The 16,645-nt window shown below is 36.3% G+C and overlaps 1 protein-coding gene across 4 annotated transcripts in view; it reads left to right on the top strand.

The window, feature by feature from the left end:
* The window catches only part of SSH2 (slingshot protein phosphatase 2), a 225,901-nt gene that overhangs the window by 61,030 nt on the left and 148,226 nt on the right, over positions 1–16,645 (top strand). Inside the window, exon 2 of one of the 4 annotated variants that reach the window (XM_074263779.1) lies at positions 3,356–3,433. The exons of 1 other annotated variant lie outside the window; for it this stretch is intronic. In XM_074263779.1, coding sequence (XP_074119880.1) covers positions 3,356–3,433 — 78 coding nt within the window. Of the gene's footprint in view, positions 1–3,355; positions 3,434–15,818; positions 16,129–16,645 lie in introns of those variants that run through there. 2 more of the 4 variants (XM_074263778.1, XM_074263783.1) reach the window with 2 other exon arrangements.

Raw genomic sequence — 16,645 nt, 5'->3', positions numbered from 1 at the left:
CAGAGTACAAATTTAAATATTTTGTGAAAGACTCTTGTAACTTTCTCTGTAGTCACTAGTTTTTGGTGTTCTTTTGAAACATGACTTGTCTCTAGAGGAACTGTACCAATGGTTTTTATAGAATTTTTCCAGAGTTCATATGCAGGTATAAAATGAAAGGGACCACCTGGGGTTCCTGAAGTTCCTTCACACATTTATGTATAGTGTGCATTTGTCTTTATGGTTGAGCATTTTAAGAATATTTTTAAGAGAAAAAATGTCATTAAAAGATTGTAACTAATTTCTCCTTGCCCAGCCGATTATCAGAACAGATTTCTTATGGCATTAATATGCAAGGGGAAGATAAGGTTGCATAGCACCATGGGAAGATATGGGAAAGGATAATGAGGGCTACCAGATCTCTTAACAGGCCTTTAATTTCTGCTGGGTCACAGTAGAAATGATTCCTGTCGTGTAGCATCCTTAATTTAGTGCTATGTTACATATACATTTTCCTTAGTTACAAGTACATATTTGATGGATGAGTCAAATCTTATTAGATTTGATAAGACAATAATAATATTTAGATAACAGCATATATAATTTAATAAGCATATAGTACAATGGTTAGAGCACCAGCCCTGAAATCAGGAGGGCCTAAGTTCAAATGTGGTCTCAGGTGCTTAACATTTCCTAGCTGTGTGAACCTCAGCAAGTCACTTAAACCCAATTGCCTCAGCAAAAAAAAAAAAAAGTATATAGCACAGTTGTAATATAATTTGAGGAATGTAAATGTAGATTATAAGACCTCTTAAAAGGTCCTTTAAAAGGATTGGTATAAATTTGATGAAATATTCATAAGAATGAAGACTTTCAAAGTTAATGTGGAAGTCTATATTAATTAACTTGTCATATTGTTTGCAAAAACTCATTATATACATTACATGAACTGTGAGAAATCACTGGTAAGCTTACAATACTATATGAATGATATTTATTATTAGCTTTGGAAGGGTTAATTCTTAACTCATGATTGACAACTTTAATGACATATTTTATTTAAAATTAAGTTCTTACTCTAGTTTATACTGATCATGATTAAAACAAAATACATGTTGAGATAGCCTGGCACAAAGCAAAGAATAGATTATTGAGCTTGGAGTCAGAACAACCTGAGTTCAAATGTAAACACTCTTTGTATAGTCATGGATAAGGAAATGTAAAATGGGATTACTATTACTAGAAGTACTTATCTTATGGACTTGTTGTGAGGTTAAAATAAGATGATATTTAAAGCTCTTTACAAACTTAAGAAGCAGTATATAAATGTCACTTTTTACATAAAATGAGCTAACTTGCCTTTTTATCCTTCATAATCTTTCCCTCTCTATTCTCTATCCCTCAATGCAAGAGAGAGTGATAGAGAAAATGTCACATATACATCTTTAATGGAGCAAGGATATTTTTTCCCTCAAAAGAGTTTTATTTTTCCAATTACATGTAAAGGTAGTTTTCATCATTCATTTTTGTTTCAGTTTTTTCCCTCTCTCCCTCTCTTCCCTCTGTCCCTCTCCAAGACAGTAATCTGATATAGGTTATACATGTGCAGTCTTTTTTTTTTTAACTATAGCTTTTTATTTACAAGATCTATGCATGGGTAATTTTACAGCACTGACAATTGCCAAGCCTTTTGTTCCAATTTTTCCCCTCCTTCCTCCCCCCCCTCCCCCAGATGACAGGTTGACCAGTACATGTTACATATGTTAAAGTGTAAATTAAGCACAATATATGTATACATGTTATACATGTCCAAGCAGTTAATTTTGCTGTACAAAAAGAATTGAACTTTGAAATAGTGTACAATTAGCCTGCGAAGGAAATCCAAAATGCATTTTTAGCATTGCTAAGAAAAACTAATTCTTTCATAGTTGATCTTCACACACTCTTGCTATTGTGCTATTGCTGCATATAGTTCTCCTTGTTCTGCTCACTTTGCTCAGCACCAGTTCATTTAAATTTTTCCAGGCTTTCTTATAGAACAATAATATTCCATTATTCCATGATGGGCCATGCACTGATTGCCACCACAAAAAGAGATGTGACAAACATTTTTGCACATGTGGGACCCTTTCCCTTTTTTTATGATCTCTTTGGGATACAGATCCAGTAGTGACACTGCTAGATCAAAGGTTATGCACAGTTTTATAGCCCTTTGGACATAATTCCAAATTGTAGAGCAAGAATTTTAATGGTTTTGCTGTCTTGTTTACTTTCTAATAGAGGCAGAAGAGGAGATTAAGGAAGAAAATAATTGAATGTAAAGAAAGAAGCTGGAAGTAGCCAAAGGGAGAATTAGGTAGACAGAGGATAAAGGGAGAAAAGGAGGAGCTGGACAATTACTAAAATAACAATTCTCAATTTTGCTTTCCTTCATATAAGCTTATTTACATTCTAAAACTCAATCTGTCTGGCTCTTTTACAAGTTGAAACAGACTCAACTCTGATAGATCAAAGGTATGAGTCAATAGGGATAGTTTCAGAGTCATTATGTAATGACAGAAATCCAGACATTCGTATTTAGAAGATTATGATGACAAAAAAAGTATACACCATTCTGTCTGGAGATACTTCTGTTTTCCGGTTTTAACGGATCCATTTGATTCTTTCTTTTGGTGTGACTTTGCTAGTCAAGGTTACACATACTCTATTGATTTCAGCTAAAATTTTTTGACTTATATTTTATTTTCCTTCTCCTTTGCTCTAAACAGGTTCTTTAAAGTGATATGGGAATGGGAGAAAAAAAAAGTCTCAAGTTATTTTTGTGATAGATTTGGAGGATTTTGAATAGAATGAGTTTACTTTGATTCTGTCTTCCCACCCCTCAAGATATCTTCCTGCATTACCTCTGTTATTTAATTTAAAGCATGTTCCTATGAACTAACAACAATGGGTTCTATCATCATTGGGCATTTAGCTTCTGTTCAAAAGCTTCTTGCTGAACAGCCACCTCATAAATGTGTGTTGGTGGTCACAAGAACATCTTTAAGACAATATGTGCAATTCTGACTCTTATGAAAATATAATCATGCATGCTGATCAGTGTTAACTTCTATCAGTGTTATCTTCTCTATAGACAGGACAGCACTTTTATGAAATCTAAAGATGATTCAACTAATCAAATTTTCCCACTTGATCTTTTTAATCACTTTACCAATCACCTTACCAACCCTATGCTTTCCACGCTATCCATCATTAATCAGAATCTTAGCATGCTTCTCACCCATGATCCTATGCTGATTTAGTGACTCCTTCTGGCTTTCCTTCATTTGCTTGTGGACTTACTTGGATCACTGAAATGATCTTGTTTGCATTTCAGAGCTCTCATTTGGAAGAAAGTGAATCAGCGATACTTTGCTGTGAATGTGAAGAATCAGAAATCTTTACTGATTTCAATGTACGTAGGTATATATTTTTATGACCTCTGACAATTAAAAGAAAGGCTTATTGGATAGCCTTGGCACATCAATTTACTGGTATAGTACTTACATTCCCTTGGGCTTTAATTTGCCCTGAAAAGTACAACTACTCTTGGCCTATTGAATAGTGTTGAGTATCAGGACTACAGGTTAAACTGGATTTCCTCAAAAGAAGATTCACAATGATGAATGAAGGGTTTTGATGATGGGTTTTTAAAGAAATGACTCTTTCTGATTAATATAAATGAACTTAGATACTAGAAAAACTAGTAACTGAATGATTATGTAGACTGAATTCCCACCACTTTTCCCCCCCTTCAAGTCATTAATAGCAAAATTGAGATGCATCAACTTAGAAATCTATGTTGAGTCTGTACAGGTCCTATTAAGCTCAGTAACAGATTATTAATTATTTAGTCAGTCAGCAAACAATTTTAAGTGTCTATTATGTGCCAAGCATTGTACTTATTTAGTCCACACAGTAAGTGTCTTGATGGGACAAATATTGCCAAGTTGATTGAACAATATTGAGGCTTGCTTGTTTTTTTTTTTCAAATGGTAAGCCAGCCATGTTTTCCATTTAGAGAGAATCTGTTTTGTTGTTTTTTGTTTTTTGTTTTTTTGGGTTTTTTTAGGGGGGTTAAAATTTCCAAGTTTCTCTGTGAAAATGTAAATTAAACAAAAGATACAGCATTATTAGGATTAGAGTTGCCTGGGGAAATTATTAAAAACCATTTAAAGTGATTTTCTTTATGCTGTTTTATTTATTTTGTTTTGGATCAGATCATCATTGAAGAGGAGGAAACAGGAAACATACAGAAATGTCTTTAAATATATTATCTATTATGGTAATCATAGCATATAGCATTAATATGTAGATGTGGAAAGGAGCCCTTAAGATTTTCTACCATAGGGACAACTAGGTGGTACAGTAGATAGATCTAGCACCAGCCCTGAAATCAGGAGGACCTGAGTTCAAATCTAGTCTGAGACACTTAAACCCTTCCTAGCTGTGTGACCCTGGGCAAGTCACTTAACCCCAACTGCCTCAGCAAAACAAAGCAAAAGATTTTCTACTATAAGACAGGATAGGGCTATTTCCATTTGTCCAGATCTATATCTTGCCACTAGACCCAGATGGCTCCAGAGAAGAGAGTGAGGCTGGTGACTTTGTACAGCCTTGTCTTACTTAAATCCAATTTATTTACAAATCATGACATTACCTTGCTGATGTCATGGTTCTCTCTAGAATGAAGGACAAATAATAGTATAAGATAGGATTAATTTTCTTGAAGTATATATTGGGTACTTTTGTGCTTTCCCTCATTTCTTTACCTTATCATTCATTTAGTTCAAAGGTGATAAATAAAATTCCTTTATTTCCCACGTCATTTTAAAAAATTTTCTTCTTATGAGTCAGTTCCATAAAAGTCCAGTTGGCATTGAAATATTTCATTGCAGGAAGTCAAAGAGGTCAGATGGATGACTCAGCATGCCAGAGAAATAAGTTAATTTGATTATTTAAGCATTTATTGCAGAATAAATACAAATGTGGACAGCATGTTATATTTGGGTATGTTTTACTCTAGAATGTATCTGCCATAATGTAGAACAGTGAATAAATTGAATTATTCTTTTCTCTGTATTCAAAACTTCAGTTGCGTCAGATAATGTTGAGGTTTCCTTTCCCCCATGACTATGTTATGATGTTAGTGCCTCTCCTGAACTTTCACAAAGCCCAAAGAACATAGATCTGAAGTTTTTTGGTCTTTGAGAATGTTGACTCAAAGAAGCTGAAAATCAGATTTCTGAATTGGTTTTATCTTCTTAAATATAGAATACAAATCCTTGTGACTTTCTGTCATGAGACGTGGTCAGATCTCTATCAGAGATTTTTCAAACCTTCTGCTTCTCCTGTTTCCAATTGCCTGCCTGGTTAATCTGCCAGTTCACTTCCTTTTGACCTACCAGTAAGGAATTATCATGTGGTTATGGCTTGGGTTTTTTGTTTAGATCTTGCCTGAAGGAAAACCCAAAATACTTAGTTTTGGAATGGCCCTGTAAAGCCTAATTTTACTTAGTCATTTTTAGATGGGAGACCCTTCCTTTAGCTTCCTGCTCTATAAAATGAGGCAGTTGGACTAGATTATGTTTAAATTTCCTTCTAGCTCTAAATCTCTGATCCATCTGACTGGCTGCCTTGTGTAGTCTTTTCTACTTCAGAGTAGGTCTGAAGAAATCCTGATGTCAGGAACTTAGCTAATTTCTTGGATTTCTATTCTCTCTAAAGGCAGATCCTAGTCTGAATCAAAAAAGCTTTTTAGTTTGGAGTCAGTAAATGTTATGCACTTGTCAGAGTTAGAAAACTAAGTTTATTCAAGTCGCAGAAGGAGAGAGATGAAACAAAAGCTGTCATTTTTAGAATTTTGTAATGTAGTTAGATTTATTTATATATAGTATATTGTTGGACTTTCTGTGCTTTCTATCATTCTCTGCTCTGCACTCCGACATGAGTAGGGATCACATATCAAATATGATAGCACAGATTTCTCTGTTGCTTTGTACATACACGATGCTTTTATATGCATTGTATCATCTGACCCTCACAAAACCCTTGAAGGGATCTATGATAGGAGCTGTTATCTTCAGAGACGCTATGATTTGCCTAAGCTCCCAGAACTAGTAAGTACAATTCTAATTCTGGGCTTCTGAAGACTTCTAGATCAGTGTTCTTTCCACTGGACTGCTTTGTTCAAAATGTAGATCTGACATAGGTGAAAGCCCTTTGAAAAGTAAAGTGCTGTACAAATATAAGATATTACTATTGTTATCATTTAATAGTTCTTCAAAAGCAAACTTGTTTCATTTGTGATGCCAAATTCCAGGAGGTGATTTTGAATTACTGCCGTCAAAGCAAAGCAAAACAAAACAAAACAAAATGGCATCCTTTGGTGGCCAACCTTCTGGCAGAGATTCTCCAAGTGTAACTGGTTTGGTGCTTGGGAAACAGAAAGCCTTTCACAGTTTGGATGAACCAGTCAAAACTCATGGTTCTCTACCTTAGCCTTTTAAGAACCCAATGTATGTTGGTGGAGTTGTGAAAGAATCCAGCCATTCTGGAGAGCAATTTGGAACTATGCCCAAAAAGTTATCAAACTGTGCATACCCTTTGACCCAGCATTGCTGCTAAATTGGGCTTATATCCCAAAGAAATACTAAAGAGCAGAAAGGGACCTGTATGTGCCAAAATGTTTGTGGCAGCTCTTTTTGTTGTAGCTAGAAACTGGAAGATGAATGGATATCCATCAATTGGAGAATGGTTGGGTAAATTATGGTATATGAAGGTTATGGAATATTATTGCTCTGTAAGAAATGACCAGCAGGAGGAATACAGAGAGGCTTGGAGAGACTTACATCAACTGATGCTGAGTGAAATGAATAGAACCAGAAGATCGCTATACACTTCAATGTTGTATGAGGATGTATTCTGATGGAAGTGGATATCTTCAACATAAAGAAGATCCAACTCACTTCCAGTTGATCAATGATGGACAGAAATAACTGCACCCAGAGAAGGAACATTGGGAAGTGAATGTAAATTGTTAGCACTACTGTCTATCTACCCAGGTTACTTATACCTTCAGAAGCTAATACTTAATGTGCAACAAGAAAATGGTATTTACACTCATGTATTGTATCTAGGTTATATTGTAACACATGTAAAATGTATGGGATTGCCTGTCACTGGGGGGAGAGAGTGGAGGGAGGGGGGGGATAATTTGGAAAAATGAACACAAGGGATAATATTATAAAAAAAATTCTAAATAAAAAAAATTTTAAAAAAAGAACCCAATGTAGCCATAGTGAAGCATTGAATAGTATTTTAATGAAGGAATTATCTAAGGGATTATTTCCACAATGTATTTTTGTCCCTGAAGTATAAACAAAAAGTATTGTGTGACTCTGGATGCATCTAGTCAAGTATTTCTCCTGAAGTTGAACATTTGCCACAAACTACAACCTCCATTCCACCGCTTTTTATTTAACATTTCCAAATGGGATCCTATTTAGCAAATAAAAGCTTTTCCCTCATATGTGGAAATATCAGAGGTTCAGAAATCAATGCAATTCAACAGGCCTTTGTTGAAAATTTAATATTATACAAAATCCTGGATGGTAAGGAAGCTACAAAGATTAAATAAGGTATGGCCCCTGGACTTTTGGAATTCATAATTCATAAGATAATATATATATATATATATATATATATATATATATATATATATATATATATATATATATATATATATATATATATATATATATATATATATATATATAAAAGTTATAAATAAATAAAAAATAAAAAATCTGAGGCAAGGTGAATTTCCAGGGAAAGTTTCATTGGTCATAAAGATGAAATAGAATTTCAACAGGAATAGCAAAATAGGCTAGATTGCTTCTGAAAATTTACCAAGATCTTTTAATGACCCCTTTCCCAGCTCCTTCCAGAAACAAAGTTTCGCCTGCTTAATAATAATATATTTCCATTGTTATACCATTTTGAGTCATGGAAAGAATGAAAATGAGTTTCACTCAGAGAATAGTGAAGATTCATGGTAGATGTGAGCCCAACTAATAGAGCAAATTAATAGCCACAAAGGATTTATGTTAAAAGATAAACTGGTTCTAAAATTAGAGTACAGAATCATACTTATGTATGTCTTGGATGTCAGGAGAAACTGAAAAGCTCTAGCACCTTGGAGAGATCCTCTGTGCCTGTGGGAAATTTCTGGGAGCATGTAGACCAGAGATGCACAAAGTGGGTAGGCATGGATTGGGTTGTAGTCTGTATCGTGCAAAAGAATAGCTGGTTTGTTTTTTTTAATGAGATTTCAGATACCTTTGAATAGGGAATTTCAAAACAGAAATGAGAAGAAGGCTTCCTAGATATGAGGAATAAGTTCTCAAAGGAATGGTAGTGAGATAATACAGGATACATAGGGGAGAAAATACAGGATACATAGGGGAGATAAAACATTGGTTGGAGCACAGAGTTTGTGGAAACAAAATATGCAGGACCTTGGTGACTTGCTAGATGTCAGGGGCAAGAAACAAAGGTAACAACTAGTAGGTTTCAGTGAGACTGCTGAACTAACCCCATCCCTATGAAGTGACTATCTTCAAAAACTTTGAAATCCTGACCATAAAAACTGCCGATTTCAAGAAGTTATATGCTGATAGAAAAGCTATTGGATGAACCTTGTTGGGCCTTTCTTTTAGGTGTATTATAATTACACACTGGCACAGTGGATCGAATTCAGGATCTGAAATCAGGCAGATTGATTTTTGTAAGTTCAAATTTAGTTTAGACACATAGCGGCTATGTGACCTAGGCAAGTCGTGTAATCCTGTTTGCCTCAGCTTCCTAATTTGTCAAATGAGCTCAGGAAGTAAATGACAAACCATTCCAGTATCTTTGCCAAGAATACTCAAATGGGTTCTCTTAAAGTCAGACATGACTGAAATTCATGAACAACAACATAACATGATTACCCAGCCTGCTTGGAAGTCATCCTCTTCAAGCAGTGATCATGAAGGTAAGGTGATCTCCAGCTTAATGACCTCATTCACTAAGTAGAATGATTTATCTGGCTGTACCTCATTCAGTGTTGATGAGGAAGCTGAAATAGCATGCATTTAGCTGGTGAGTCATTAATAGCTCAAGTGCTTTAGGTTTTCTTGATGAATTTCCATAGCATCCTTAGGTTATCAGTATATTCCACATGACAGAGCCAAGGAGGAAAGGTTGTATGCCTTGCCCAGAGATTTATAATAAGGTGGCAACAAGTCTGAGGTCAGAACCCAGGTGACCACTAGCTTTGAGCAGGTGGCAGTGCCATTAATGTCTATAGTTCTATGGACTAGCCTTTTGTAAGACCTATTGCACAAACTACAGTCAAGTATAAAGAACTTTTGGAGCTTTCTTTTTATCTATTTTGGCTTGATTTTTGAGATTCTAGTGCATGGAATCAGAATGAAGAGCACCTTATGTCATTTGACACACAGAGGAAAAAAATGAATAGTTTTAATTATTTTTTTATCTCAAGAACAAATAGTATGAAGAGAATATATGGAGGTTTTATAATTGCCTCAAGTGCATTTATTGAATGTTTCCTAATACTCTAAAAAAATTTTGTTGTCATACCTTCTGTTTTTCCTTCATGTTTTCTTCCAGATAGGCACTTCTTTCCTCAGAGGGAATTGCTTATAACAACAATACAAAAAAAAAAAAAAAAGGAATGGGGGGGGGAGCTCAATAAAATCAACCAACAAATCAGCTGTATGTGGTAGTATATGCAATATTCCACACCTTTTAGTCACTCACTTTGTAATGAAGGGAAGTAACTTTGTTTTCTCATGTCTTCTGTGAGGGACCAAGTTTGGTTATCATAATTATATAACATTCAAGCTTTACTTTACTCTTAATTCATTTTCATGAGTTAAGAGTAAGTTTGTTTGTTTTTAAAGGTGTTGTCAAGACCTTCTGTTCAGGAAACATTTCCACTTCTTTTTTCCATTATACATAGACACATACCACATAATCCTTAAGAGGAGCTGTGAGCCTTCAATTTCCTTCTTGATTTTCAAGATTTAACAAGTACAAAATGTTAGGTGTTATTTGAAAGAGTGACTGTATAAAGAATATTGGACAGGGAACTTTAAAGAAAGTGAAAGCTTTTCTTTAGAACTCTCTTAGATGTAGCAGAGTTTATAGTGTTGAAGGATAGGCTCTAAGAATCAAGTCAGACCAACAAAGGCACATGCAGAATTCCCAATGCCATATTATGACTGAGGATGCCTCTTTTCAAGTTGGGTATAGTGATAATGTTGGCAGATCAGATGAACAGTCTGAGGAAGCATATCCTCACAGTTAATTGTACTAATCTTTTGTAAGAATAAAATCTTCCTTCTGCTTGTCCCTTCCTTCCCAACCAAAAAAGAAGCCAGATCAGTATTTCTATATTTTGTTTTATTCTTTTTTTCAGCTTTGATAAATACCTCTTGTGCAGTCAAAAAAAGGGAGGGGGCTTTGTTTAAATAAGAAATGCTTCTTTTTATGGCTTAAAAAACTCAGTACCACACCATTTCTAACTCTAGGAGTGATTGGGAAGGGGAAAATTCAAAAATTTGGTTAAAATTATTTTTCTCAGCCTATGTATTTAATTTCTCCCCCATGATAGGGCAGGGATTCATGCATGATCTTCTTTGGATGTCAGCTTCTGGGTATATGCACTTTGAGAAGTCATTTTCTTAGTTAGGAGGTGAGTACCAAGGAGCAGGGATTTAAACATTTTTTAAAGATATTGCAGAAGTTCCTGAATGGAAGGCTAGGTGGAGGAATTAGTCTCTTTATCAGAAACAGAAACTTTTACTTTCTAATTATCTTCTTTTCTTTGTACTTCTTTGAACCTTGGGATGAATTCAGTATTATGGAATGAATATAAAATGATAAATATATGTTAGATGTGGAAATAAAAGTAAATATAAAAGAGAAAAATCTATTGTTTAAAACTACTCTTATAAATCTCAAGATTGTGAACTCAAACAATGGTGACAACTTATGAATAAAATAACAACACAGTCTTTTGTACAGAAGCACATTTAGTGATTTATAGAGATCCAGTATAAATGTCTTAAGATTTCAGTGGGTTGTAGTTTCTTCTTTCCTGCTTATCCCCATTGTATATTTTCTACTCATGTTCTCCTATAAGCTTATCAAATCTGATTGACAAGTTAATTTAACAGAAGTAAGAGAAAGAAGCAAAGTTAAGAGAAAAATCTGTTGCTAAGGAGATGTGAGTTTCTGTATGAGTTTCTGGTAGTCAGCCTACCAGTGAAAAATAGCTGGCCTTGAGTAGTTCAAACATATACAGACCAGAGGTGCATCACCACCATGGCAGAGTCACAGAGATTATTAGTGGATGAGGGGAAGGAAAGTTTTAGGAGAGCACATAAGTGTAAGTGGGTGGTATGAATAATGCTAAAACCACTAGCACCTGGACAAAATAAGTTCTTCTTTGATAGCAGACACATTATTGGTAGTCATAAAAAGACTCAAATGCAAGAAGTGACTTGTTCTTCCTTTTGTACTAAGAAAGAAGAGAAACCAGTCATTTGGATCACTTCATCCTATGAAGATGGCAAATGTCAAATAGGCTCAGAGTATTTATTACTAGCCAGAAGGGACCTTGCAGAGTATCTGTTCAGATATGGAAACTGAGGCACAGAGAAATGCTCTATCCAAGGTCACATTGATGAATGACAGTAATCTACCCAAATCTTTAAATTCCATATCTATTGTTCTGCTACATCATCATTTTTAGCCTTAAAAAAAAAGAGACTCACCTTTCTTGAGTAGTGACTTTATTTGTTCAAAAGTGAGATTAGTGTTTAGTGTCTTTAGAGACAATTTTTAAAAAATTAAACTTTATCCAACTCATCCTCTAGTACTTTTTGAACTCACATTTCACAGAGACAGCACAGCTCCATTTGCAACAATTGATGAAACTCTTTAAGTAAAGGATCAAATGCTATAAGGGGCAGGGTGAATCTTTTAAAATAGTTTTATACAGTTGGGCCACAAAAGGCAACAGGCTGCATTTGATGTATTCATTTACAACCCAGAATAATTGCTTTCAGCTAGCTCTGAGAGGTAGGCCAGATTAGAGGAGCTTGAAGTGAGATCAGAAGCTGCAGAAAGATAAGGCAAATCCATGAGCCGAAGGACCTTCTGTTCCCATCTGAGTGATACTCAGAAACTACAGGTATTCTGTAGAAGAAAGCATCCAGAGAGCAAGTGGAAAATTCCTGAAGTCTAGGATGATGGCTTCATATCAAGTATAAAAATTGTTGATGGCAGCTACTCATTGATGACATAGGAGTGGAAGATCTGCTTGTGGGCAGATGGTGCCATTTTTATGGAACCTCCTTTGACCTGCAGAAAGTGTGGCTAGTTGTCTATTGAAAGGAGAGTCAGAGCCAGTGATGGGATTCCCAGGCAGCCTGTTAGCATTCCTTCCATAGAGAGCCAGGACATTCCCAGGGTTTCATTCACCATGTCAGTGATTCCCCACTTTACTTATCAATGAAGTTTATGAAGCCCTTTCAGTTAAGAAAGATGAGGAAAGAATGGAAATCCTGACTTTCTCATTCTATTCTTTCCTTTCCTTCTTGACCACTTAATTGGTGCATAGCTACCAAGAATTTTCTTCTGAAAGGAGCCCAGTTAATCCTATCTACAATGGATATATATTTCTGATGTGATTTGCCATTAAGCCATAAGTGCTGGTCCATAGCTGATTTATGAGAGCAAAACAAAACTCAGTAATATTTTGTCCTTCCAGAGTCCTAAAGGGTAGAGATTATGTCATCCTGATTTGCATTTATTGTGTCACCTAGCACATTTGAATGAATATGTACTCACACATCATCAGGAGATGTGCTTCTACCAGTAGTGATAGATTTGTTTGGATCCATCCACATATTTTTCACTGGCCATAATTAGGAACATTGGCAAATATTTCCCAAGAGCTGGCCAAGGTCAAGGAGTCAGTTTGATTAGATCATCATGGAGCTGGAGCTGGATAAGGTTCATTAGAGGTTGTGTTGTCCAGTTCCCGGAGCTGGATAAGGTTCATTAGAGGTTGTGTTGTCCAGTTCCCGCATTTTATAGATAAGGAAGCTTAATTCTGGAGAGGAGAAGCCATTTGCATGAGTCATGTAGGTGGTAAATGGCATTCAAACTCCGGTCCTTTGACTCCAAGGTCAGCCTTCCTTCCACCGTAGCACTCTGTTTTGTCTCAAGGAACTGAACAAAACTATGGATGCCTCCCAACATAACAGAAACTGTCCATGGGGCTGAAAACCAGAATGTTTGGAGCTGAAAAGGGACCCTGGCTATCACCTCATCCGGTCCTTCTTTTAATAGATCAGGCATTGAGAGGAACTTGACCATTATCATAGCTACTGAGTTATAGAACCTGAGCTCTCAAACTCAGTTCTTCTAACTCCAATTCTTAGCTTTTTCCATTGTGAGAAGAGCCTGCAGATCATGGTCAACCAGCAGAATACCCAGGGAACTCAGCCTTTTCAATAAGCTGAAAATTGCCATTGTGCAGTCCAAGATGAGTATTGTTGTCATTGCTCCTGCTTAGAAACTACATTCAAGGAAATTCTGAGAATATAGTGGATGTCCATTCATGGTGCAAGACAAGGCCGTTAGTGGGGTAGACCAAGCAGATATGACATGAAAAGCCATAAGTGGTGGGGACTGAGCCAGGATCCTACATTTGCCCTGGGTTATTTTTATACTGAGCAATTCAATACAACATCTATTAACAAGCCATCATTGTATCCTTTTAAATTTTCATTTTAAATAAAAGTAAGCTTGGGCCTTTAGGATCCTGCTGATCTTAACTTAATTCAGAAAAAACATCAAGTACTGGAGAGACATAGGATTGAAGAATGAGGGTGTAATTCAAGGGATTCAATCTTTCCTGTGTGTCTTTCAGACTACTCTTTGGAAAGAATAAAGCAGTAAAAGCAGTTAAGATTTGTATTTGCACAAAAGCAGCTGAGCTGTTCCCTGATATGGCACCCAGGAAATAGTTTCATTTAAAAAACACCCATTTAAATAACATTACTTACTGAGCTTGGATCTCAAGAGCTAGTGTACCTCTATCATTCATGTTAGGAACTATTCCCTGTTGCTCATTTGAATATATTTTGGGTGAGCAAAGCAAATTGGATATGTCTGAGCTTGTGACTTTAAAAAAAATTAACCAAATACCATTAGTTTTATTGGATCATAACAGGTACTGTGGATAGAATGCTAGGCCTGGAATCAGCAAGACTCAAGTTCATATGTGGCCTCAGATACTAGCTGTAATCTCAGGCAAATTACCCTCTGTTTGCCTCAGTTTTCTCACCTGTAAAATAATGATAATCATAACATCTCTCTCCTAGGATTGTTGTGAGGATCAAATGAGATTAATAATTGTCAAATGCTTAGGACAGTGCATGGCACATAGTAAATACTATATAAGTATCAACTGTTGTTATAATTATTAAAAAATTCATCATAGGGCCAGCTAGGTGGCGCAGTGGATAGAGCACCAGCCTTGAATTCAGGAGGACCCGAGTTCAAATTTGGTCTCAGACACTTAACACTTCCTAGCTGTGTGACCCTGGGCAAGTCACTTAACCCCAGCCTGGGGGGGGGGGGGAGAATCATCATGGGCTGCGTATATTAGCAGGGAGGAAGATGGGATAGAACATAATCCAAATTCTCTAGGTTAACATTCTAACAAACTTTCCAGTTTGGCTTGTGCCCATTTTTTTCATGCATCTATCCCACTGTCCTCCTGGCATTTTGCATTATAGCCAATTTGTACCACTAATCATTTCTTTAACACACCATGAGTTTACTCTCCACATGTTCCTCTTGTTTACATGGGAGGATCCTTTTCCTCTCTACTCTTAACTGCTCAGTGCCTCCATGTCCTTGCAGGTTAGGGACAAACTCTCCCTTGAAGTCTTCTTTGATTGTTCCAATCACAAGAAATCTTACTCTGTTGGGATTTCCCAAAGTCTTTATACCTTCTTATGATAATGACATATTGTACATTACATCTAAATGCTATCTATATGTCTTATTTCTTCTAGACAGCTGTGAATGCTCTAAAGAGGACCTGTCTTCTTTGTATCTATTGAGACACTTAGCAAAGTTCCTTATTTATAATGGTTGCTTAATAAGGCTAGCTCTCCCCAGCACTGAGACATGTGGAGCTGTTCTTCCAGAACCACTGGGTCCTAAAGGCCCACTTGGGATCATCATCTCATTTCCTTTAGCTTCCTTAAACTTGAGAAGCCAGTAGGAATTGAGCCAGGGACAGAACAGTTTTAGATCACAGAAACAGGTTCAGTATGCTTTGAAAAACTCATGGTGGGAAATATAGACTTAGAGATGGGCTAACTTCCCTCTTTTGGGAAAAGAGAAAAGAGAAAAAAAGGAACAATAATGGAAAGAGAAGGAGGCAAGTCCCTAGGGAGTCCTGAGACATTTCAGTCATCAGCCAGCATTTAGCGTAAGCACCTGATCTGTCAGAGCAGAAGAAGAGGAGGAATGAGGCAAGATCTAAAAGTGAAAAAATAAGAGAAAAAAGAAGAGAATGACCCATAAAAGAAAACCATACACCTAAAAGAAGAGTGTGACAGTAGGATCTATCTAAGATATTAGGAAGCAGTAGGAGTAATGGGGGGGGAGGCTAATTAATGAAAGGGGAAAAGTATTCAGGTTTCTCATTATATTCTTATTTACCAAAGAAAACCCCTTCAAACTCCATCCTATGCCATTTAGAAAAGATCATCCTTAAAGCCTCTGGAGAACAGGTTTGGTTTCGTATGCTTGTTATTGTTCAGGTTTTTCCTCTTGCGTATCCCAGAAGTGTCCTTAGGCTGAGAAGGATTGGGATTCTTAATTCTCTTTCCTTCAAAAGTCATAGCAGCAATTGTGAGGCCTTCATGATTCTTGGGATCATACAATGGAGAACCAGAAGAGACCTTAGAGGCACCTCATGGCATAGTGGGGAAAACACTGGGTCTGAAGTCAGTAAGTCCTGAGTTCAAATGAGACCTCATATATTTACTAGTTGGGTAGCTCTGGGAAAACCATTTAACCTCTCTTTCCCTCAAGTTTCCTTGTCTGTAAAAGAGGGATAATAACAGCACTTGGCCTACCAGAATTGTTGTGAGCACCAAATGACATAATATTTGTAAAAAGTGCATACACACAGTAGGTGCTACATAAAAGCTTATTCCCTCTCCTTTCTCCTATTGAATCCAATCCCTTCATTTTACAGATGAAAGACGTAGTGAAAAGGTATGATAAAAGTTCTGTAACTCTTCATTGTGTTGGTGAGTTCAGCTTCAGAAGTTGATGTACTTACTTATTGAAGGATAATTAGCAAGAGCTGAGATTTTCATCTTTTAAGTAACAGTTAAGCACCCTTTTGGGTATTTGCTCTAGTTTTCTCAGGAAGTTCCTTAAACAAGAGGGTGGGAAATGACCCCTTCTTAGCTCCCGCAGGAATCAGGATTGTCTACATGGGTTTCTTTGCCCATCCTTC

Source organism: Sminthopsis crassicaudata, chromosome 4 (assembly GCF_048593235.1).
Source record: "Sminthopsis crassicaudata isolate SCR6 chromosome 4, ASM4859323v1, whole genome shotgun sequence".
Taxonomy (NCBI): Eukaryota; Metazoa; Chordata; class Mammalia; order Dasyuromorphia; family Dasyuridae; genus Sminthopsis; species Sminthopsis crassicaudata.
This window is presented reverse-complemented; position numbering and strand designations above follow the sequence as displayed.